The following is a 25,255-nucleotide window of genomic DNA, read 5'->3' as shown; positions in this document are numbered from 1 at the left end:
TAACCATAATAATCATGCATTTGGTTTACTTGCTGTATCATGTTCTAGAGCTCATCATTTGATTTTTAAGGATGATAAAGTGTCTGGTGTCTGAAGCAGGCAGAGATGATTCTAGTAGTATATGCAAAGAGTATATTGTAGTAACCATTCAAATTTGAGAGCCAGAGAGGAACAAATAATCAATTAAATTAGGAAAAAGTAGTGAAGTGTCAAAAGTGTAGTGATTCTCAGAATGGATGTTTTTAATTAAATAATGGTTAGTAGTTACTCTTCAACACATTACATTTCCATATTTACAAATCAGCTAACTTAATATTTCCAATCAGAGCCAACAAGCTGTAAAGCCTTTAAAAAATCTCAAGATAGAATGACTTCAGACAAATGCATTTTGTTAATTAACAGCATCACTGTGCTGTCTTGTGTAATCCATATATTAATGCTTGCTTCTTGGCTGTGTGTACATTTGTTTGTCACTACTGCTGACTGGATGTGTTTTTAAACAAATCTAATTTGCAATACAATAAAGTTGGATAAAAGTGCGGAAACAAGCATCGGAGGTTTAATTGCGCTACATGTAAACTGTGTTTCTGTTTTGGGGTGAAAGACGGCCATTAAACCATGACTAATGCTTTCTCAGTTTTCCTCCTGTTTCTGGAAAGCTGATTCAAAAGCCACAACTGCATCCCACACAGCCGGGATAACAGATGATCTGTGGGTGTCCTCCAAATGTATTGTCTAGTGAGATTGTCTTTCAATGAGACTAATCAGTGAGCTAAAAGCACAGATTGATGGAGTTTCATTTGGGTGCTTTTGCTAAGACTTAACAGGCCACCTGCTCAGAAGGCGTAATGCAGTGAGTCAAACCAAAGCTGCATGATTCCCTCTTGGGAGGAGGGGAAGCCATTGCCTCACAGCCCAGGCAAGATCCCGAACATCCCAATTGCTTGCATTGCTCTCCTCAATGATTTCTGTGCTACCTTGAACCGCATCAGAAATGCAGTGTTTTACATTGACAAGGTGACTTCAAAAATTCTAGCCACACAAAAATAAGCTTTTGATTTGTATGATAGCGCCATTCATTAACCCAAGATGTGTGTTTTGGAATATATAAATAATCTGCACTTTACCTGTACATAAAAGGGGCTACTGTAGCCGTATTGGGGTGGTTGTGCTGCTGTTGCTGGGGAAGCTGGACAATGCCATTCCCTGCCAAATGTCCGCCCGCAGTTGCCATGGCAGCTGAAAGTGCAGAAGTGCTGGTTGACAACACCATGCTGGTCCGTCTCCCCTCCACCGCAGAGAACAGCCCACCTGCTGCCCTGCCGTCAGCGGGGGATTTCTGAGAGTAGAAGGTCTGGCTTCCTTTAGCCATCTTTGATTTCTCTGCCTCTTTTCCACCTAGCCCAGTAGGACTAGCCGCTATCTTTCCCGTAGATGTCGCCACCTTCAGCCCAGGCTTTGGGATCCCACTGGACGCCGGGATGGAGTTCTCCTTTTTGACCGCCGAGGCCTTCCCTCCCTTGGGAATCAGGCTTGCAATTTTGGATGTCTTCTTCGAAGGCTCTGCTAGCTGCTCTTTCTCCTCCTTGTTAGGGGTGCTAGCTTTCCCTTTGCTCTTACTCTTGTCCTCCTTATCCTTCGGCTGAGGCAAGGACTTGTTATTGCTAAGAGACTTGCTGCCGGCTTTTGCAGTGGGAGTTGTGGCTTTACTAGGTTGTTTGGGGCAGCCCCCACTGCTTTGTCTGCTATTTAGAACATCTGTCTCACCACCTTCCGATAAACAGTCTTCCTCTCTCCCTCCCACATCTGCAGCGCATCCTGAGCCAGGGGACAGAGGGGGCCTGGAGGCTGTCCGGGTGTTGATGAGTTTGAATTTCTCCAGCATGGATTTCTGTCCCCCGCTCGAAGCCTTGGCTCCCTCCGACATAGGGGGTTTGAGGCGGTCGGTGGTGGGGGTAGGCGAGGTGGCTGGACTGGGCTGCTTCACCGAGAGCATGGAGGAGGTGGCCGTGTGTTTGATGTTCATGGATTTGCTCCGCCAGGGTTTGCTGGCGCTGGGCGAGGGGATGGCAGAGACCAGCTGCTGCCCTGTGCTGGTGGATGTTTGGACATTTCCATTCATGCTGCCTGGCTGAGGAAGTCCTTTCATTGATTCTGAAAAGAAAGTTGAATGATTAGGACTTGCTGAAAGTGGGGGACATCATTTAACAAATTAACAACAAGAAAAACAGGCTTCAACTCAGTAATGGCATCGTATTTTAGAGACACTACATTTTGCTTCTTTTTACCTCAGTCTTTCATGTCATGCCCTCGTTAGTTGCTATCAGTAAATACGCAAATCTCTCCCACATGTGCAGTGATAGCAGTGTCTGACTGGATGAAGGAACACCCATTACCCCCCTCCCCATTGCCTCCAGAGGAAAGCATGGAAAGCACTATAAATCTATTGCTGCTCCCTCAAGACCATAAGCTTATTAAAATTTGATCAGTTAAATAGTCTAGCTATTGTTTCTGCCTCATGTTTCCTCATGTCTTCTGTCCATATGGTTTGCTTCAATCAAATGACATTGATTGAATCAACACATTTCAATATGTCTCGCTGTCCTTATTTATTCTGAATATATAATGGCACAATGTGACCGAAGGTTTTAGTAGTCACAGTTTGGTGGTGTGTCTTAGCTGCTTGATTAAGCATAAACAATGTTTCTTAGATAAACTGCATTTCATAAATAAAGGGTCACGTTCCTGACCAAGGTCCCTATGACTATAAACACATATTTAATAAGCTATGTATATGCACCTTTTTATATGTTTTTTGTATAGCTACAATGAACATAGATACAGTATATGTATGTAAACGAATACATAAAATTTACAAAATATGTCTGTCTATAACTTTGTATGCTATACCTTCCTGTAAGTAACTCTTGTAACCTCTAACCTGGAGCGGTAGGTTACTTATGGTTACCTGGTATATGTGCCTGATCAGTATTTTATTCATATGGAATAGTATTTTATTCACACATCACACAAACTTTTTTCTTGGTAGAAATCTTCCCCTATGTGGTTGCAGACAGAAAGCAGATACAATGATTAATTACAGAAACAATTACCAAAGACACTGTATAAATTATGACTCGCTGTGACTTTATCACCATCCATCATGTCACCCACAACTTACTGAAAACTGCCGGTTGATAAATACAGTCCTTAAAATAAACTTACGAAATGTCCTTTTATTTTAAATTGTGCGTCTAGTCCGGATAACATGAAGCAGGTCCATTTCCTCTGTCTTACAACTCACGATCGAGTCCTGCTCTGGTTCAGGATGAGCCCAGTGCTGATCTGTTTACTACGAATACAGAATTGGATCCTTTTACTAAAGGTTTTAGTACAACCAGCCACAGGAAGCAGACTGGCTGTGTGATGTGTGTACACTTGTGTACCACCGTCATGCCATAACTGCGAGGATCCAGCGCTGTAAGTAGTAACAAGGGTGTAAATTGCAGAGAACCGTGAGTGTGAATCGTAAACGTAATCTGAAATGCTGTAAGTCGAGGACTGCCTGTACTTGCATTTCTGTGAAAAATAAATGTTTTCATGCCTTTTAAGGCATTAAAGGCAAACTACGATGCTCTCCACTTCTACATTAAGTATAATGTAATCACAGGATTTTGTTAATTCAACAAACAACAAGAGAATGCAGCAATGCGAGATTTGTCTGTGGTCTGAGTGTTGATGCTATTGTAGCCCCTGTCAAGTATTTAATCTATACAACTTTATCATTTTTCACACATTCACTTCAGTATCATTGCTTATGTGTTAAATCCCATTCAATGTGTGATCAGTGCTGCATGCTTATCCACTTCTTAATACTAAGACTGCAGCTTTGCAATCTTTGGCAGGGCCATAGAGAACAGACAGTGTGCTATCCAAATCTTTATTTTACACTCTCTCTGTGATGAAATCTCAAGAAGCGAGAACGCACATTTATAAATGCAGTGAGGTGGAAAATGAACTGCTCATGGAGCAATTTCTAAATATTGATGACTTCCACATAGTTCTGTGCAAGTTATTTCCACTTAGGGTTTACTTCAGTGGTCTGTGTGCTGTTCATAGCTTCTTTAGTTTTCTTTCCAAAATGTATTTTATATTTATTTTCTAATCCTTAGTAAAATACAAATTACAAACAAAATCATGCCAATAACCAGCATGATTATTGTAAACAAACACAATCTGTTGTCAAGCCACACTTATTTAGCATGAAACAGAATTATTATACATTTAAATATTAAATTAACATTTTCATAAATACCTTATATATTTTGAGCTGTCTGCCAATCACATTGAAAAACTGAATGTGATGTCAGGTTTGCATTGTGTAGAATGAAGAAGCAACTGGCAAACTCAAAACTGCCATCAATAATTAACTTTTCACACTGTGATACAGCTAGGGGGATGACTTTTTAAATTAATGCCAGCATCTGTCTCATTAAATTAACCTACAGTAGAACTGTGTTTTAAGGCTGGTTTACACTGGGCAAACGTTTAACACAATTGCCAAGCATGAAGTGTTCAAATCACGCCCAACACCCATGTTTCCAGATCTCCACTCTTCAGTGTCACATTTTCAGTCAAGCCTCTGCTGTGATAATGTTTTCAGCTTTTTGGTTTTGAATACATTAAAATAATCATAAAACAATTCACAGAGCAAGTGCATGGCTACCCTTAGGTGTATGACATTGTAAAGGTGGACTACAGGTAAAAACATTCTGGTTCCCCCAACTGGAACAGGTTACAATAATCACCTTGAGAGAGAGAGAGATGAGGTTGAAATTATTGTACAATATTAATAAAATTGTATAACAGTAGCAATCTGAAGATTTGCAGTAGCAAATGCCATAGGCATCATCGAATGGCAGTTGAATGGTTTACAAATTGGTTTGAACGCATTTAAAAGGTTACGATGGCTATAAACTTGTCACATGGATGGTGAACAACACAGTCAGCTTCAACAATTAGCTTATAAAACACTACAGTCACCGTCGTAAGACGAGCACACTTTACATTTCTCACCCATGGGGTTAAAACAGAAACAATTTCATGGCAAGGCTAGAATTGCCCATTGTCAAATTCACTTCAGTCTAAAACATTAACTTATCATTCAATTTCTCGTAAAATACGTTACTAAGAAAGTAATTCTGATTATATGTATATCTCTCGAGAATTAACTTGAGCTTCATAGATAAAAGTCGTCTTTAAAATGTCTTTTCATACCAGAAGCCTGGCTCTAATGATACTGACTTTGGGTTTCCATAGCAACATACATTTTGCACCGCTCACTTTATCTCCTGAAAATGAAATGTCACTTCAGCTATGCAACCAGGCCTTCACGTTTATCCACACACACAGTATTACTTACACACTAAGCTGAACTTCAATGCTTTGATACAGTTGTCAAAAAAAATGGTAGAAACCACATTATATGCAACCATGATACCTATCCCTTCCCTAACATTTCAGTAAGCGCATATTAACACATCAGGTACAACACTAAAGACACATCTACATATTGCCTCCTCTGTATATAAACCACACATTTGTTGGACACCGAAATGCAGCAATAATAAATAAATAATACATCACTGTGGTCTGTATAGAATAACACATTTTGATTGATGCACATTTCTTTGTCACACTTTTAACAACACCTGGATTATGAGTTAAATATTTATATTTATATGTATACCTTATGTTTGTATATATGTTCATATACATATGTGTGTGTATAATTAAAACCTTACAAACTCTAAAACAATTCCTCGGTTGTTCGGAATACAGAATGGTCATTCTATAGCAGTGTAGGAGCCACAGTGCTAAACCTGCAGTGTAACGTTAGAGAGAAAAAGTATTTGAAAGTTTGCTTTATATGTCTAGGGAGGCATTAGTGACTGAACATCATTAATCACCACTCAGGAATAGTTTAATATATAGCTTCAATGGTCAGGGCCAGGCCGCATACTCTCTGGATGCAAAAATGAATCAAAGAACACTGTCACTACACTTTCAGTGGAGTACAAAACCTTGCTTTATTTTTGTCTGAGTTTTGTGTGTATAGAGTAATTGTAAAACCAGTTCTGTACAAATTGGGTGAGCGTAAACTTTGATTAAAGCCCCATATAAATCTGGAGCACTGGGGCTGCCAAAACAAACCCCAAGGTACATTTTAATCAGCTCAAAGCATTGACTGCTATATGTTTACTTTACATTGGTCTTTATTATAATTCAAGCACAAGACAAGAAAGTGCCTCAATGCAAAAAGAAAAGTAAAATTGCCTGACAGCTCTAAACCATATTCTGCTGTGTAAAAAATGTCTGGAGGGTCTATTCTTTTAAAAGATCAGAAATAGTCCACTTCTGCAATTTATATCTCAATAAACCACAGAAATGATTCAATTGATGTTCTGTTTTTGATAGACTCATACATTTAGGGGTATCATTACAGCAAATACATATCATTTCTTCAATATCTCATGTGAAGGTGACATTTATACATATTGACCCACTTAACTACAGACTGCCTGAAATAAAAAGCTTCACAAGATAATAAATCAACATTACAGTTATAATTTAATTTTAGTTAAAGCTGTAGAGAAATGCACCAGATATGTGCATAGTAAAAACAAATGAATGTGTGTGAAACATATGTAACCTTGCAACATATGTTTTTGGGCACCAGATAAATGTGTATGAGTACAAAATATTTGTGTTTGTTTTTTAATGGCACCATCTAGTGGATTATCTCATGCAATAATAGTTCCAACTGGAAATATGTCTGAAAAAAGCAGCAGTGAAAACGGCTTACAACTGATCAAAACAGGAAACATTGCACTTTGTAGGATTGCAAAATAGATCAATACATCTGTGTATGTGTTTCCATGGGAAAGGCAGGAACTGCTGCTGAACAGGCTACTTGAGAGGATCTGTGAGGTCACATCTACCTTGTTTTTCTTATGATCCTGACGAGCCCCAGATGGAGATAATGTATCTAGGGAATCTGAACCAGAACATCTTACACTTAAAATAGCCTGAGCTGTTAATTTGAACTACTTTGAGGAAGGCCGGTGGTAATCATCAGAACATCCACTACATAAAAGCGCATTTTACATGACAGACTATTTATTGCAGCTGGTCACGAACCAAAATTAGGAACATCAAATAATCTTTCTCTGTTCATTCTGTTCAAAAAATTGGCCTGACCTGTATGCCTGCTGAAACTGCAGACACAAATCTAAATGTGTGATTATAGATGGGCTCATAGGGACCCCTTTGACACTCCATTTGATATGCCTGCCCATTATCCCTTACCTTTCTCGTTGCTGCTTGCATACTGAAGAGGCTTGTTTTTGTCTATGCTGTTAAAGCTCTGACTTCTTCTGTTTAAGTTTGAAGCTCCTTGGACCTTACTGGCACTGCTGCCCGCAGCTGGCACCCTTGAGGGCCCAGGAAGCCTGCAAATCAAAGACACCATGATTAGGAATAACTAGAAACGCACCGCTCATCTGTGCAACTTTTTGATAAAGAAAGAGATTGCATATCAAATAATTGTCTTCACCCCGGCTCTTTTAGGTTCTAGTTTCATTTGATTTCTTTAAAAAATGTAGGACTGGAGGAAAAAGACATTTAGACATTAAATGGCTTATCAAAGCACAGAACTGAGGGGGAGAATGTGTGCGCACACAGATATTCAAACATCTGTGGATAAATAAACCAATCTGAATGTTTACTTCAGATGTTGCAGCTGTGGAAAAAGTCAAGTTAAAGCAGTACAAGGCAAACAGCATTACTCAATTAAAAACACATTAACATAAGCTAAAAAGATTGTCACATTTCAAACAATATTAAACCCTGCAAGAAAATGAGCTGTGTGTGTCAACAGCAAAAAACAAAAAACAACAACAAAGAGGTTTTTAGATTATTCAGATCTTAAGGTACCTCATTAGTAAGGTGTTTGAGGTGTGCAAAGCTGATAAGAGAGCCCAGTCCTAAGAGATCTTAATCCTATTTTCAGTCATACTGAAAATAATACTGTTTATTTGACTAGTTTAAACTATTTCTGAGCCATTTTACCACACTTAATGTTTTTTTGAAGTTACTAATTGTTCTTAACTGGAACACTAGATCTGTTTAGATATGAGAGGAGGACCTGTGACAACAGCAAGCCAACTTCTACCAATATTGAGATAAATTATTTAGCTTACTAGTGATTTAGCCACAGTCAAGTTTTTTATCTTTCCCAGCAGAGTGTAGCAAATGGTAGCAGTGTGTTAGACTGCACTTTTTTTTCTTTTTTTTTTTTAATAAAAATAGATTACGTTTGAGCAAAGCTTCTAGTTTAAATACTATAAATCCTATAGTCCCCTGCAGATGACACATGTAAAATACTGGAGTAAATGTAATAGATTTAAATATATTTTATAAATGGGGAAAATTATGTAAGTTTCTCTGCCTTATTCCTTTATTCCCATTGTAATAAATGGAATTAGCAAAAAGTATTTTATTAGTTTTAATAGTCTCTGGAACATAATGCTGATAGCATGTCTCAGTAGTGTAGTATAAAAATATCTTCTCAGTCAAGGTTGTTTCTGCCAAGAACTGTCTTATAAAATGTTAGGATTGAGCTATACGCAGTCACTATACAGTTTTGTTAAAACTCTCACATATATATATATATATATATATATATATACCAGCCACATACCAAAAGGGAAGTGAAAAAAGTGTATTCATGCTTGAGTCTGCCTGAGTGACACTCACAACGGCCTATAGAGGCAGCTTTGTTCACTGAGCTTCCATAGTAAGATGATGCCCCACCCCCTTTGGGTAGTATTCTTGAAAGATAACACTGCTCTAGTCATTTGCTTTTGCCTTTCCCTTTTCTCAAAGCCTATTTGTAAGTAAAATAAATTACAGATTTATATTTTATGGGTAGAACAGTGTTCCAATTAGAATGGATTTTTACTAGAAAAGAATCTTAAAGCTCCAGCATGCTGTTAAGTGCTATTCTGGGACATAAATATCCTAGTTTAATGCATCCATCTGTCATAAACAATATTCAAGACACCACCATATATATATTGACATAGAGAAACAACAATAATCAGTAAGCACAATTCAGGAAAACAAATCTGCAAAAACATCTGGCATCTACATTTAACACCTAATACGGTATTGTATTCCAAAAATATGTTTAAATATTATGTTTTATACCTAATGCAGAATATTCTAGTATTTAGTCAACGTAAGGACTGAACATATGCTCAAACCCAGGGCACTTCATATATAATGAAGCTATGTGTGGGTCAGCTTTGCCTGGACTCTCAAGGCACTGTGAAGATGCCAGTGTAGCTGCTTGTCAATTACATACATCTGTTTCAGAGTCAGAGCAGTAATTCAGAGTCCCAGAGCAAATTAAGATCAGGCATATGGATTGCAAAACTGTGTTGTCAAACACTGCCACCTGCTGAGAAAATATTGGATTTTTACTAATTGCTAAATTGCACAGTTTACAGCATTAACTGTGAACAGCACTTATAAACTAAATATATTTTCTCTTATTCACAATAGTATTAAGGTAAAAAAACTGGGCAATTCATCAAGGAACACTTTGGGCAGGATTAAAACAAAAATGTGACCCACGCGCTAATTGCAAACTACAAACCTGTACATCATAATGGTTACATTTATGATTAGAAGAAAGTGGCATCTTACTAAAAATGAAGACACAACTGAGTACAGTTCTGTAGTTTTCTATTAGCAGGTGGGTCAAAGTTTTGATTTAATCAGGCCCTTTGTGTATTTTTTTAACTTCTTTAAAAGCACTGGTGACATGAATGAATGAACTGTAATTCAACACTGTGCAGGCAAGTTAATAATGTACACTTCCCGCATTGAACTATTGTTAATATAATTAAATCATTATTCTATTTTAGTTCAAATGCATAGTTTCACCCCAGATTAGTGAACAAACACATGTGCAAACATGTGATACAGGTGGACTACTATATGGACTACATATACTTGGGCCACTCTTATTTGCCACTCTTTATGTGTCTAGTGTAAAAGGTTTATGATTCATGATGAAGTTCACTGTATAGTTCCTATTTATAGTTAGCTGCTGTCTAACTTATTCATGCTTTCATGCCAGCCTATAATCTGACACTTAATAACTGTCACTTTGAATTAATGTGCCAGACAATTGAATAAAAATGTATATACAAATGGCACAGTATATATTGTCATACATCCTTCTGCAATGGAAAATCAGTTATTCCATTCTTAATTTCATTAGGGGCTTAAGATGCCATACACAAAAAACTTATTCTACAGCCTGTATGAAACAAGCCTCCACGGTCTCGTTCATCAGTGTTTTATAGCTCCTGTTGGCTCCTGGTCTGCTCTGCCTGTCTCCCAGCAGGCCCTCTGCACACCGGCACTGCCCTGCAGCTGCTCCCCCCAGCACCTCTGCCGTGACCCATGAGTGGCATGGATGTTTCTGTTCCCCAAGTATGTGTTCAGGACAAACTTAAAAATCCATTTGCTCTCTGTCATTACCTTAATTTGACAGTCCCTGGCTCATTTGTCTAAGGTAATGGAGTAGAGCGAAACAATGCGAGGGGGAAGAGAGAGAGGGAATTGTGTTTGTCAACTAAGCAGGAACTACGTAGAAAAGAAAATGGACGTGTTTGTTTCCTAGTTTTTTTCTGTTTTTTTATATTATTATTTATTTCAATATTTAATCTCCACTGTAGAAGAGAGGTTTCCATCTTTTCTTTTGTACCTTTTTAGCAAATCTCTTTGAAAAGGCCAAGCTTCCCATTTAGAAACTATTTTCTACTAAACAGATACTGACAAATTTCCACTATCCACAACCATTGCATTAAAATGACAGTAAAATGTTTCATAAATGTAGTCTTTGTTTCAATCTACTTCCATTCTGATATATAAAGAATGTTTACAAAAGTAAATACAGTAGCTCCAATACATATTCAAACCAGTTTAATGCCAACTGTTTTAACTCCCCAGACAACATCAAATTGACTGCGGTTTCTGAAAAAGGATACCACTACTCTGAAGACTCCCAGCGCTAAAGTGGAACAAATGTTTTATATGATTGGTAAGTCATCAGTCTCACCAATGCATTCTCCATACCCTGCAACTGATGCATTGTGTATTTTCATCGTACCACAGATAGAATGATCGTTTCTAGAACAGGTCCTTAGAGAGGAAGAGGTGCTGAAGGATGGGTACTGTGATCTGGTTAAACTATACACATGGAGTTTCTCATGTGATGTGAAAAGCAATGTCACTCACTGTGCGTAGTCAAAGCAATTGCACACAGCTTACCACCGTTTCATAGCTGACACTTGTTGACTCTTCTCATGCAATCTTTCCCACACCACAGCATGCCCGTCTCATTTGTGTATTCAGCCTCTAACATTTTGTCTTTATACCCATCCTACAATTAACTATACCACAGTCTCATGCTGGTTACTGTTCTCTGAGTTGGTCCAGCCACTACCATATGTATTTCTCCTCTGCAGTCCCCTGTGTTATAAATTAACTGTCTGCATGAAATCTTAGGGAAGCATAGGAGATGGGTGATACAGTAACCATAGTATAGCAGCTTTAGATTGAAACATGACTTCCACCAAGGCAAACTGAGAAACTGAGGCAAAGCCTGCAGGCTATGGAAACATTAACAAATAAAAATAATTCCCTTGTAACCACGAACAATATGTTTTACCCCAACTATTCCCTATGAAAGAATGTATATTTTACTATAACTAAATCATTATAATATGCAACTATGATTGTACAGAAAAACACACACTTCAGCTGCAAAGTACACACATATCAACTCGAGTATTGTAGACCATGATAAAAAGCTAAAACATTTAAAATAAAAACCTACCTTGTGTTCTTCTTTTGACTAGTTGCTATTCCACTGTGGCTTGACTGAGTTGCATATCTTGCAGTGAGACTGTCAGGGAAGAGAACACAATATTTGCTCTAATAAATTAATCATATCTTTACCACCATAGCCTATTTGAAATACACGAATGTAGTAAAGAGAAAGCTAAGAAGTTTTTACTAGGAGGGTCATTTACAAAAACATGAAATAAATATATATATATATATATATATATATATATATATATATATATATATAAACAAAAGTGAGAGATCAGAACATCTGGATAAAAACATTCCAATTAACACTCACTCCTTTAGAAAGATTACATTTTTTTTCTTTTAATTGCACTTCGAAGTTCCTTTCCTCCATGCAGATTTTCAGTTCTGATGAAAAATGGAAATTTCTACAGGCATAAAACCCCAGGCAGGAAAAGGAAATACTTTAAACTGAAGTCACTATTCACCAAAGAACAGTCATTCTTAGTCATTGAGAGAGCATTACTGAGGCGTACAGTAATAGACTTTTGGACACCTTGTTTGTCAACCACTTCACCATATGCAATGTATGGTTTTTAAGAATAAAAAAAGTATAATGAGATACAAGTATGTCCAACGAATGATAGACTGGAGTCATTTAGCCTATGAATATAAAACACGTTGAAGAATACAATAAATATATGAAGAAATTAAACATCCTAAATTCATGTCTTCCATTCCATATTCTGCAAGTATTAGCAGCAATAGCAAGAGCAGTTTTTAACAATGTCAAAATCCATTTAATTAAATAATGGCCCTTTCGTGACCTATTGAAACTTGTATGGTTTAAGCTTCATCTGAGCATACTGAGCATTAGTCATTCGTCAACAAAATCATCACACAGTACACAACCTTGCCAAGTCTGTCCCTTTGGTAAGACAATATGTTAATAGCAATTCTTTAGATTATGGATAAGATGCACTCTCAGATTTTTTCCATATTTCAATCTTATTTGATCATAAAAAGTAACATCAAGCCTGCTCTGCCATACCATTTATATAAAAGGGTTTTCTACTTTGTAATGCAATTCATTCCTGGATTGTTATATATAGTGCTGGGAAAATGGAATCCAGATGCTTCAATATGAATATGGATCATAACTAAACATTTCCCCCCATAAATCAAGACTCATTTGTACATTTAAAAAACGAGTACAACATATTGACAGTTAAGTTTAAGGGTTGCTTAACTTTGCACCAATTAGACTGTTCTGGTTTTGGTTGTACGAAGTCAGTAGTGCGTTTCAGTTCCTCAAAGGGTAGAAAAACACTGCCTTTTGTGCCTGACCTCAGAGGCAACTCCAATAAATTCGAACCAAAATTATGTAAGTGAATTAATTATGGTTCACTGAACAACTCAAAATGTGAACCCATACATTAGACACTGGCTCCAGTCCAAACAAGCTGGTATTCCAAGGTGACAGGATCTGTAGGATGCAGATTATGAAAAAGGTCGGTTGTACTTTTAATAGGCTGTCATGCAGGTTCATTAACAGGGCAACTGAAAACCTTTCCTGTTTGAGACAGGACTTTGGGGAGTGATTCGAAGTGGTCTGTTAGAGGAAAATAAACGCTCACTCTTTTGGAAGTAGGCTTTCGTAATCACAAGCCTTCATTCTCAAGAAATCAATGAATCCATAAACTCACATAGGTTCATAAAAATACAAAATAAAATAAAAAGTATTAAAAATGTCTTTGTATTTCAAAACAGTACATTCCTTCCCAGCAGTGGTGGCCACACTCATTCATTATCTCTAGCACAATGGTGGGTTCAATTCTGTACATCTGAATGAGTCTCAAAGGAGATTTGCAAGTACATAAAACCTAAAATAAATACCTTTTAAGTGAAGCGTTGTATCAATAATCATTTATTGCTTTTTCTTATAACATTTTCTGACTCGGCCCACAAGAAGAAACCCCAAACACTATGTCCTCCGAGTGCCTAATCCCACAGAGAGGCAACCAAATCTTACATCACTTCTGTCTGTATAGCAGTGTTTAAAACACTGTATATACACCTATTTTATATTTATGTTAAGCCATTTTCTGAAGAAAAATATATGTATTATTATTATTATGTTACAGAATGTTTGAAATAAAGTTGTTTCAAAAATGTCAAATAAGATAGCTGTTTTGAGGAGAAATCACTTCCTGTGACTGTAGAGAAACCAGAGTATTTGCTGATGCACGCTTATAAGCACTATCCTGCTTTTATCTGTTCCCAGCTGCAGATGGATGAGGGTTAAAACAAAGAGACAACTGGAAGGAAGGTGTGCCTGTGACGGCTTACATGTTCCTAGACTTGGCAGGACTTTGTTGCAGATGAACTGCTACTGCTTAGAGACTGCTTTTTTCCCTACAGATCTACCTCCTAGACTCAGTGAGCTGCATCCTTCAAGACAAGCACTTGGCTTCAATCCCCTGACCTGCTATAATCCAGAAAGGTTTTATCTTGTTTGTTTCCAGGGGGGGGGGGGTGCTTTGTAACTGTGCGGAACACAGGATATTGTAAGAGAAAGCTTAAAAGGGTGAGGAAAGCAAGTGAAATTCTGAAACGCATTCAGACTCAGCATTAAACCGGGATTTTAACCAGAATGTGCTTTTCTATTACTTTATTTGATTAAACGTTATTTTATTTTAACAGAATATTTTATTTTAACTGGACTCCTAACAAAATGTGAACAGCCCGATCTTTGTCAAATGATTAGCTGCCCCTTAACTTGGCCATCACAATCGAAACCACTGGCTTATTATTCAGTTTTAGAAAAGAGAGAGCTCTTGGGAGGACAGAGATAATGTAATCAATGAGGGAAAAATGAATACGAATACTTCCAAATAGAGGACATTAAGCTTTTGTTAAACGATGTAGGCCTCAAGCTTTTTAGGGACCACTCTACTTCCCTAAACTGATTGTAATAAAAGTCCATTTCAAAATACCATAAGACCACATGGGGTCTTCACAGCGTGGAGGAATTTAATTGTATTATTTCCCCCAACACTGAGGGACTAATAAGTATTTTAACACATTACAGTTACTTAAAAGAAGCTGGTCTGCACTGAATGGCCTCATCTAATGTCTTACGCCCCCTTGTTTAAAATTCAAAGTTAATTACATGTTTTAACAGTTATGTAAATACCATTTTCAACTGAAATATATTTTTACATTTACAGAACCTGACCATCTGTTTGGCCCACTTGGAAACGCATAATAATAATTTAGGAAGTGTGTGAGTTGACTCCAGGGTCATTTCCTAACAGGTGGTAGAAACACTGAGCAAACATATTTAATGTTGAGTATATAAATGGGAAACTGGAGGAATATATCCGGAAGAGGAGAAGATATAAACAAAAAGTCATCCACACACGGTTCGGATCATCCAAATTTATCGAGACCCTTGATGAAGTGTAACTAAACGTTGAAATAATAACAAAATGCAGGTGTAGATGCATCACCTTTGTATATAAACACAACAGAAGAATGGATGGATGCAAGAATATGCCAGGATATTTTAGCCAATAAACCTAATGCCCTCTAACAAGAAGATCAAACTGTGTTGCAAATGGACTTTCATGCTCACAAATCATCTAAATCCCACACAGAAATATATGACCAAATTGTTAAGTGAGAAACAAATCTACATTTCCGATTGGCCATCACAATCTCCAGATATAAATTTATGATCTGAAAAAAGCAGGAGGTGCCAGAGAAGTTCTGCATGGCAAGGTTATAGAAGCCAAAATTGATTCAGAAAACATCGATTGCTGAGTCTGAATAACTATATTTAGACTAGTTTTGACAGATAGGTTATTGATGCATAGAACACTGAGTTCACATTTTATTTATTTGTATTGGAACAACAAAGTAAAGTACATTTTCATTGTCTTGCTAAATAAACTTAAGAAACAACACTTTATCAAATGTCTGAATAGATTTGGCGGGGACTGTGAATATCATCTTACAATGCAAAATCAATGCAAATCCCAGACAAGTGCTGGTTTTAATTTAAAAGTATCTACTCAAACTATGGATTTTGCTTTCCATTGGCTATTAATACTTATTCAAATGAATTATTGCTTGGGAAACTGCAGTGATTATTGACCTCTGAGATTACTTAGAGAAAACCATTATCCACACACTAGTAGTGTTTGACTGAGCAGTTACCAATTATGAAGTACAGCAAATAAATACAATAATAGGAGGACATTAAAGGTCCCAGCAGTACAACTAAATGCCCTTTACTCAATTAAAAAAAAAAGAAATAATTCTATATCATTGGGGCTCCTAATTCATTTTGACTCCTTAAAGCTCAAGCACCTTATACAGCCCAGTCATGCACTGAAAATAGCAATTTTGGAAATGATTAATGATGCTGGTAATTTCTGTGGAACAGATCTTACACTTGGGTATAATGGTTTAGCTGCTGAATTGAAGAGGAACTTTTCTTGGCTCTGTTGATGGCCTATTTTCTACAGAGCGAGAGGACTGCCTGTGTTTTTCAGCATCATCCGCAGTGTCACATTTGCACACCACACATTTTCTTACAGTTCGTTATCATAGTAACGTAAATAACCTTGCAGTGGCGTTGAGCTACAAACCACCCAGTGGGTAAGAGAAAACAGATGTGAAATAAAGCTGAAAATCTGCCTCGGATATAGATTATAGGCTATTGGTCTGAGGATCTGTCAGCGAAATTCCTATACAATGATCTAAAATGTGGCATTGGGTATTACCAAAAGCAGAAATGACAAGCACAAGTACACAGTATGTTTTGCTTTAACCAACCTCTTTTTTTTATAATTAAAACAATTGGTATCAGGTTCCTTTACATCGCAGCCGCCCCCAGCCCACATGTTCCCTCCCTTGACTGCTGTTTATAAAAAAAAAAACACCAAAATGAATGCTGTAATAATAACCCCCAGTAACAAAAAAACTAAGTAAGTTGAAATTGGGATCAAATGTAGTACATTTTAAGATTAAACGTACATTTCCAAATGTAAACCAACTTTACTGGCTTAAAATCTAATATTTTTAGATTGTATCTACAAATTACAAACACACCCTTCTCAGTATTGATACAGATATGGATCTTTGGCACATGTGGCAGTGACTTGTAAATCCATGTGACATGTCTGGAGAAGATTATGTGCAAATCAATTTGACCATTTTGCAACAGCACCTCAGAGTTGATGTATAGTATTAAATATAACATGTCGAAGCATATTATAATGTAACCCTCCCTCTAAGGATTTAGGTCTAACAAAGCCACTTATTTGAATCAACAGATACATGATTTTTTCTCTCCCAGTGTCATTCTATCAGGCAGTGATGTCACAGGTTAAAAACAGGTATTGTGGCGATAGAGCTAAAAGCAATGCTTTCTTTCAGGAAAACTAGCTGGATCTTTGTTCAAACGTTAGCAAATTATCGAGTGTCTAGTGTTGTGAACAGTATCTTACCACAAAAGCTTAAACACACATCAGATTGATTTAAGAAAACTCAGCTGCACCCACGAAGAGTAAAAGAACAACAAACAAAAAGTAATTGTGTTATGGCACAGCAACTGTACAGTTCAATGAGGTAACTTGCTTTTACAATTGAATTGATTTGGGTTGCCTTGTATCTGGTGTATTTTGCAATGCAAGTGCTTCAGAAAACTGAGTTCAGCTTGTGATCTTTACCACACTTGTATTTTAGATTTTAAAGAGCATGGGTTGAAAATAGTTAAACAACAATAGCAAACTCAATGCCTTTCACTTTAAATCTATCTCTCAACACAAATGTGTGCAAATTAAAGTACAATTTAAAATGCATGCATTTTACTTTAGAATTAGGCATACATAATATGACTGCATTCACAGAAAAGAGTGATCATAATGTCTAAGATGTATTATCCATTTCATTTAAAAAATAGGAGAAAAAATACTTGGCATCTGTGCACAGAAAAATGTTCCAATAATTTGTCTAACTGATTGTAGACGAATACTTTGAGAACAGCTTTGAATATCTTGGTACAATCTAAAAATAGCACAGAAACATCTCCCAATGGCAGATGAATTAGATGAGAAATAAAAACAATTACCTAGATAAATCCAGTTTAGAAGTAACATGACATTTTCCATAAGGTAGGCGGCTTCTCCTTTCTCTGAGTTTTGAAGCTGGGTGAAACTGAGAGACAACGAGGTCAAGTTTTTCACCACAGGACATTATGAGTCAGTGGGTGGGCTGTGCTATTCCTACTTCCTAGACCCAGTGGCTCCCTGGTGTCACCAATAGACTGCACTAAAGTGGGACAGCAGTGGATACTAGCAGGTGCTTACCATAGCCCGTCTGGTCTTCCACTGTAACCCTAGTACATCCTGTGGGTGTTTGATATAGACAAGGCACAAAACCCATTGCCAAGGTTCCCAGATCCCATTATATGTTGATATTGAGCACCTCTGAAGCAGGCACTGCAGTCAAACAGGTTAGTGTGACCAGACAAAACACAAAAACACTGGATCTCAAATTCCAATATCTATTTAAAATATCTAAGTTAAAATTGAAGGGATATATACTTCAGCCAATTTGCACTGTCTCTGTGTTTTCATGACTAGTTCATCCTCAATTATATGTACATATAATTCCATTTTGTGAACCCTCAGAGATATAAAAATGGTGGAATCTTATTTCACATAAAAGGGCAGGAATGTCATTATTCTTTAAAATAACAAATAATGCCAAACAATGGCAGAATGACAAGTACACCATTTAATTTAATTGTACCTGCAAGGTTGTTTAGTTTATTTTACCAATGCATTAACCCTGTACCTTTAACCTACATGGCACAAGATGCTATATAATTAATCTTGCACACACGTCTGCTGGCAGTGAAATGCTGCATTATCTAGGTTAATGACCCATAATCCCAATGGTAATTGAAGCTGGCTCTCACTGAACATGTTGATAAACCAATCAAAAGGTAACATTTTATTAGTTCGCAGAGCTATAATAATCTACACAAACAAAGTGGCGTTACCGATCATTGTGTGGGAGGTTGACATCAAACTCTGCGAGCAAATAACCTGTGACACCACTGCAGAAAATCAAGATGCGATCAAGCTGGCTAACTGCGGCTCAACACTTAATTTTAGAGCGAGTCCCATTTTGGTGGCCTTGTTATGGCCCTAACATCACTCTGATACCCGCCAGCACGAATACCTCAATCGCATGCTTCGAATACCCGGTTTGCTTTGCTTTTCAGTTACATTTAAATAGTCCTCGGCAGCCAGCTGAACACCTGTCACTGGGCACATTAAAAAAGACCCTGGGTTATATGAGGAATGGGGCAGCTGTGTGGCTCACAGCGGGGCTGCGGACTGTGCTCGGCAGAAGAGCGCACCATGGCCAAGTCAGCACAGAGGGCAGAGCTTCTTTCACACAATTGCACACAAGATACTGCAAAGCTGGAACACAATCCTCAAAGAGAAATACATGACATTTTCTGCATTTCTTAAGTCTCAGGTATTCCGCTGACTGAATCTTTTTATGTCATGTTTTCTTTCTTTTTTTTGGTCTTTATTTCTTCGATTGCTGCCAATATTGTGCACCAATAACCTATCATCGAGGAAGCAGTTTTAAATATTTGAGCTAATAAGAATGCTTGCTTCTACTGTGTTTTTGTAAGTCCAGATTGTACATGGTGCTTGACTTTTATTAACTGGATTTAAATAGCATCAAATACATTATTGTTTTCTGTTTGTGTACAATTATACAAAAGGGCAGCAACAATAATTCAAAATAAATACCTCCTTCATTTGATTCTCATAATAAAAAAACAATTTGAAACATATGTTTTTAACTATGACTTTATACTGTACGATTTTAAATATTTCATCCCATCATAATAAGGGTTTGGCAAGAAATACACACTGGTATTCAAAAAGAGCAACATTTAATTAGGCACTATGGTAATTGGTACTTTTTTTAGACTCGTAGCTCTCCATCTAAACCGAATGAATTATTTCAAGCCCCTCAAGGACTCTGTGGAAGAATAACTGATGAAGCTCCCTGTATGGTAATTTTTACACATTATTATTTAAGACAAAGAGTTCAAACAGCCCACCTCCTGCAGTGATCTTTACCCCATACATGTGATTTAGGCAGGATTTAATAATGCAGGATTATTACTGTACGGTATGGCTCCATGGACTGCCTGCATCACCCCGGCCCATTAATAAGAGTACTAGAAGGCAGGCCTACCTGGATTGCATGTCTTGTGTCTTTTGATGGCCGCTTTGTGCTGCTCCTGAAGATTGCTGTGAAACTTGCTGCTGGAGCTCCACAAGAGACTGGTAATACTGTTGCTGCTGCTGTTGTTGCTGTTTGTAGCGGGACAAGCTGAAGAAGAGCCCTAATATCGTTTTCAAATTCCCATTCCTTATTTCTGAAAATCAAAAGAGAAACATAACAAATAAAAACACTAAGCCAAACCAATAAAGCCTAAAACTCTTGAGCAATACTAAAAAACCAAAGGCCATTGTTTCTTTGCCCCAGTCACTGGTGTGTCACAGAAATAACTGTCAGCGATCATTTAATGTCTCTGTCCTCATTGTGGCAAACAACACAATTCAAAATTCAATGTCCAGTGATGCCATTGAACTTTGTGTTAATGCATGCACTCACAGTTAACTAGTACCATTCTTTTTAATAAAAAGCTGAGATTGTCTAGAGTCCACATTTATCAGCTGACACAGCAAGAAAAGGAGCGGTCTCAGATTGCTTAAGTTTTCTGAGACCCATGGTCTCATGTTAGCAAATTGCAAAAGTTTGGGTAATTAATCTTCTGGATCTCAATCCTCAGTCTTGGCAGAGATAATTTATGCTCTACACTATAAAAGGCCAGAATTGTTGTTTCCCTTAGTCTTGGTTAATCCACAGCAATGTTACCACTGAACAGTTGCATTTGTATGTATTTTTTGAAAGCTAACTGGAGAATATGTTAATCAGTGTGACAAAATATCAAAGATTAGCTATGTTGATATTAGAAAATATATAAATGTTCCAGATTTATGAATTCACGACTACCCTAGACATTTGTCTGAAATATTTAAAGTATAAATCACTAAATGTGCCGATTTCATCATTATTCTAAAATGTATGCAATGTATTAACATATTAAGAGATTTATCAGTTTTAAGAGACTGTGGGAAATAAAGGGGATTTGTACACTTGAAAATTAAATGTCTGACAATCTTTACTCAAATAAAGAATTTCACATTGATTGCTGTTTGGATGGCTATGGTTATGAAAGTTTACTAAAGGACCATCATTAACGTAATGGTACAAATCTACCAGTAATCCAAGAAAAGCTAAAAGCCATAGACTCTTTTGGCAGAGAAAATGCATTATTAAAATATTACAAATTGCTGATTGATTCTAATATCACATTAAAACTCAGCAGTAAACTGTTCCTGAAATTCTTCTTGACAAGAAGTCCAGTATTTTGCAGTGCAGTAATGATTTGTGTTCCCACAGGAGAGAGTAAGAAAATGATTCACATGGCAGTTAACATCGATAGAGACTCTGCATAAAACTGTACAAATCCAATTCAAGGACTGCTCAGCCCTCATACATATGAGGCATTTAGTCTCACAAAGTTAAAAATGAACTTCTGGTTAATTATGCTAAGCTTTCTGGCCTCACTTATTCAGGGAGATTATCTTAGTCAAGTTTCTCCGCTGAGAAAAAAAAAAAAAAAAATGTCAAGACCATAAAATGCTGGCAGGATATAAATGAATGGCCCTCATACTAAGAAGCAGAAGTGGTAACCGCGGTTCCACTTAACCTTTTCTCTTTGGCTGCTTTATGAGCTGCATAGGTTTTGGGGTTTAATTTAGAAAGAATTATATAGAAAAGCATTCAGAACATTTTCAACTGGAAAGCTGTCCCCAAATTAATCTTTTCTTAATTCAATGTGCTCATGCTACGTCAGTTCAACTGGGCCTCTGTGGTAGCATGTGACTTTCAAGACCCTGGGCTCACACTTTCTGAAAAGTACCTAAAATGTTTCAATCCTGTAGGTAAACTTACGAGTCATTCTCTACATCCTCTTTCTGTAGAATGATGCTCATAGTAATAGTAAGCCTACAGGAATTCAGAAAAATGAAACCCAAAAAAATGGAAATCAGCTCACAATTTAGGCAATGAAGGGTTAATATATATATATAATGCTTCTGTCCAGATGTAAGGTCAGGCTTAATAGTAACTCTTTAACATACATGTTCTGTAAAATTACTGTATAGAATTGTTATTCTATCCCTTAATCAGTATAAAAGCTACTTTAGGCTTACCATAAATCTAGTTAAGTGTAAAAACACAGAGTTGACATGATTGAACAGAACTACGGATATACAGCTGGAAAGCTTTAGGTATCTCTACTCTGAAACATGTAAGCAGCAATGTAAGGACCAAGACAGCGCAGTGTCCACAATTCATATATACATCTATATGCTCCGGCATAAACCTTAGGGCCGAGACTAGTGCCATTAATCTCAGAATTGCAACAGCTGACATTTTTGTTTATTTATTTATTAATATATCATTATTATTAATAATTATAATAATTATAATAATATATAGGCAGAGGAGAGGGGAGGAAGTTGAACTTTCTTTCCACATGCATCTTCTCTGAGGCAGCTATGTCTCACAGGCAGTTTGCCTTTGACAGGGCTCCTGCTTCATATCTGGAACTTACTCAAATCCTAAAGGGCTTTTTTTTAAATCACTAGGTCACCCAAAGACCAGGAAAATGTTGCCTTTGGATGGTTATATTAATTTGGGCAAGAACCTAATTCCATGGTAATGTTCCAATACCATATTCCTATGGGCATTGTGTTCAAAGATATTCCTTAGGCTTAGAGAGAAAACTGACTGGCAGAATTAAGCGGCCTTTAGGAACACCTATGCACTTTTCACAATAGTCTGTTTTATTCTCCTTAAACACACACAAAACAGTCCAGAACTGAACAGGAGATTAGGGAGATGTTTGTCTTTCTAAAGAGGACATGTAACAGATAATTATGTTGAACTAGTACAGTATGAACAGCTAAAGTCCTTCTTAAAATACAATACTTAAAAGGTTTGACTTTTTCATTTAATGGAATAAAAAAAAATTGGACATACGAATGAGAAGAATGTGGTCAACTAAGATTACACTATTGCTCATGATCCAGTACTTCTGGAATTATTACCATCAAGTTATTTTCCTGGAGAACTTCTTAAACTCAAAAACATCAAACAGCTTTCATTTTTGTTGACGTTGTATTACAGAATTTAGCTCAACCATTTGCAAGTCTATTTCTTACAGTTTGTGAATAGAGATCATTCTCCAGTCAGACAACATATGGCTCACAATTAAACATATTCTATAAAAGACTGGTGGATATCTACAGAAATAGAATTCAAAAGTAACTCTATATTTGTTATATTTAGAGAAGTCTTAAAAGGCCTGTCTGGAAAATCACTTTGCTTTTAGGAGACACGATTTAGACGACCACTTGCTGCTCAAAGTGGAGTATATTTGAAATGTGAGAGTCGAACGGTGCCCTTCACTGCTCTGACTTGTAGTAAAGTTAAACCAACACAATCTGAGGCAACATTTAGAAGTCTTAAATTAGAGCTTCAGATGGCTTCAGAGTGATGTTGATGCTTGTTTACATAAAGTATAAATGGAAACTTGGTAGAGCTTGGTTTTCAGGATTATCCTAAGAGCAAACTGATTAAAATAATATAAAACATAAAATACTGTTTAAAATGACATATGCTGTGACATTATAAACTTTAGCCATCATTACTTCTCACCAAAATAACTGAATATCCTATTTTAATTAGCAGTAAATGTACGAAGCCATCATGAAAGTTCAAATTGTCTTCAGATGTTAACATGAAAGCTTATCGAGAGTTTCAACCATGTATACCGATGTTCTGACTCTGTCTACCTATGTACAAATATAAATACTATGCAATTGCAAAAAGTGCTGTCTTTCCCCATCACCAGAGCTCAGGATAAATTCTCTACCCTGCAGTATAATATAATGTTATCCATATTTCTTACCTTCTGCCGAGAGGCCTTGTACATTCACTCCTCTGGCTTCCAGAAAGCTGAGGCACGCATCCACATTCTCAATCTGCAACATGGATAAAAACAACAAGAAACTCAGGACTTCTTTTGTAATGTACAGAAAATAGAAGAAGCTGTCAATAAGATGCATGAATGCATCACATTCACCGCATACAGCAGCGTTTAGCAATGTTTAACAAGAACGATTAGGGATAATTGCTGCGTTGCGATAAAGAATTCATTGTCCACTTGAGGTGGTTATTCAGCTATTCTGAAATAGCCTTAAATGGCATAGCCTCTTCTCATTAGCCCACCTACTTGCCAGTGGAATTATGTATCACAAATTGAAATGGAGAAAAGCGAGCGCACAGGAGGAAACTGCCAAGCATGTGTCAGGAGCTGCGAATGACTGTCTGAATGAAAGAATGCCAGGCAACAACAACAACAAAGAATTCTTGCAAAGGACAAAGTATAATGAGACTTTATTTGTCAAGAATTTAATTCCTGGGCTTCTAAAAGGAAAAGAAAAGCAATGACGACAATCATTATCTCTCGTATACATTTAAATATTCATCACTTTCTCTTTCTTTCGTCAAATCTCTCCACAGAAGAGCTCCTTTATATTACCATACCACAACTACTGTACTGTACTGTAAAGTCACAGTGCGGCCAGCCCACTTATGCAAGGCACACATCCAGCTTCCAGGGATTGTAATGAGCTCTCTGTCTGCACACACTGGTCGTCACCTTGGAGAATACAGGAAACCATCCAGCAAAGACCAATCTGACCTCAGATGAATTCTGACAGTATTGCAAAATCCTCATGAATCTGCATCTGGGATGTGTCAAGTAAGCAAATGACCATGATGGAGTAAAGGACAATTAGCCCTTTGAAAGCTTCTCAGGTCCCACGCAATAGGCAGATCCTAGATCGGGATTACTGGGACTCAAAACCTGAATCGGTAACACATCACAGCTACCCAAAACCCAAGAAAATACCCCTAACCAGCACACTCCTCAAAAACACACAATTCTTCTCCCTCCACGTTCTTTGAGTGGCTTCTTGTTCTGATGGGGACATCCCTTAAGGATCTGAGATCCTTGACACACATCATGTGCTGTACAAATACACAAATGTATCTGATG

The 25,255-nt window shown here is 37.2% G+C and overlaps 1 protein-coding gene across 5 annotated transcripts in view; it reads right to left on the bottom strand.

Moving 5' to 3' along the window:
• The window catches only part of nav3 (neuron navigator 3), a 252,304-nt gene that overhangs the window by 84,993 nt on the left and 142,056 nt on the right, over positions 1-25,255 (bottom strand). For all 5 annotated transcript variants that reach the window (XM_066724741.1, XM_066724742.1, XM_066724738.1 and 2 more), the window contains exons 4-8: positions 24,104-24,176; positions 20,251-20,434; positions 11,975-12,043; positions 7,369-7,511; positions 1,128-2,154 (exon numbers count right to left, since the gene is read on the bottom strand). In XM_066724741.1, coding sequence (XP_066580838.1) covers positions 1,128-2,154; positions 7,369-7,511; positions 11,975-12,043; positions 20,251-20,434; positions 24,104-24,176 — 1,496 coding nt within the window. The remainder of the gene's footprint in view (positions 1-1,127; positions 2,155-7,368; positions 7,512-11,974; positions 12,044-20,250; positions 20,435-24,103; positions 24,177-25,255) is intronic.

The sequence above is a fragment of the Amia ocellicauda genome, chromosome 15 (assembly GCF_036373705.1).
Source record: "Amia ocellicauda isolate fAmiCal2 chromosome 15, fAmiCal2.hap1, whole genome shotgun sequence".
Taxonomy (NCBI): Eukaryota; Metazoa; Chordata; class Actinopteri; order Amiiformes; family Amiidae; genus Amia; species Amia ocellicauda.
This window is presented reverse-complemented; position numbering and strand designations above follow the sequence as displayed.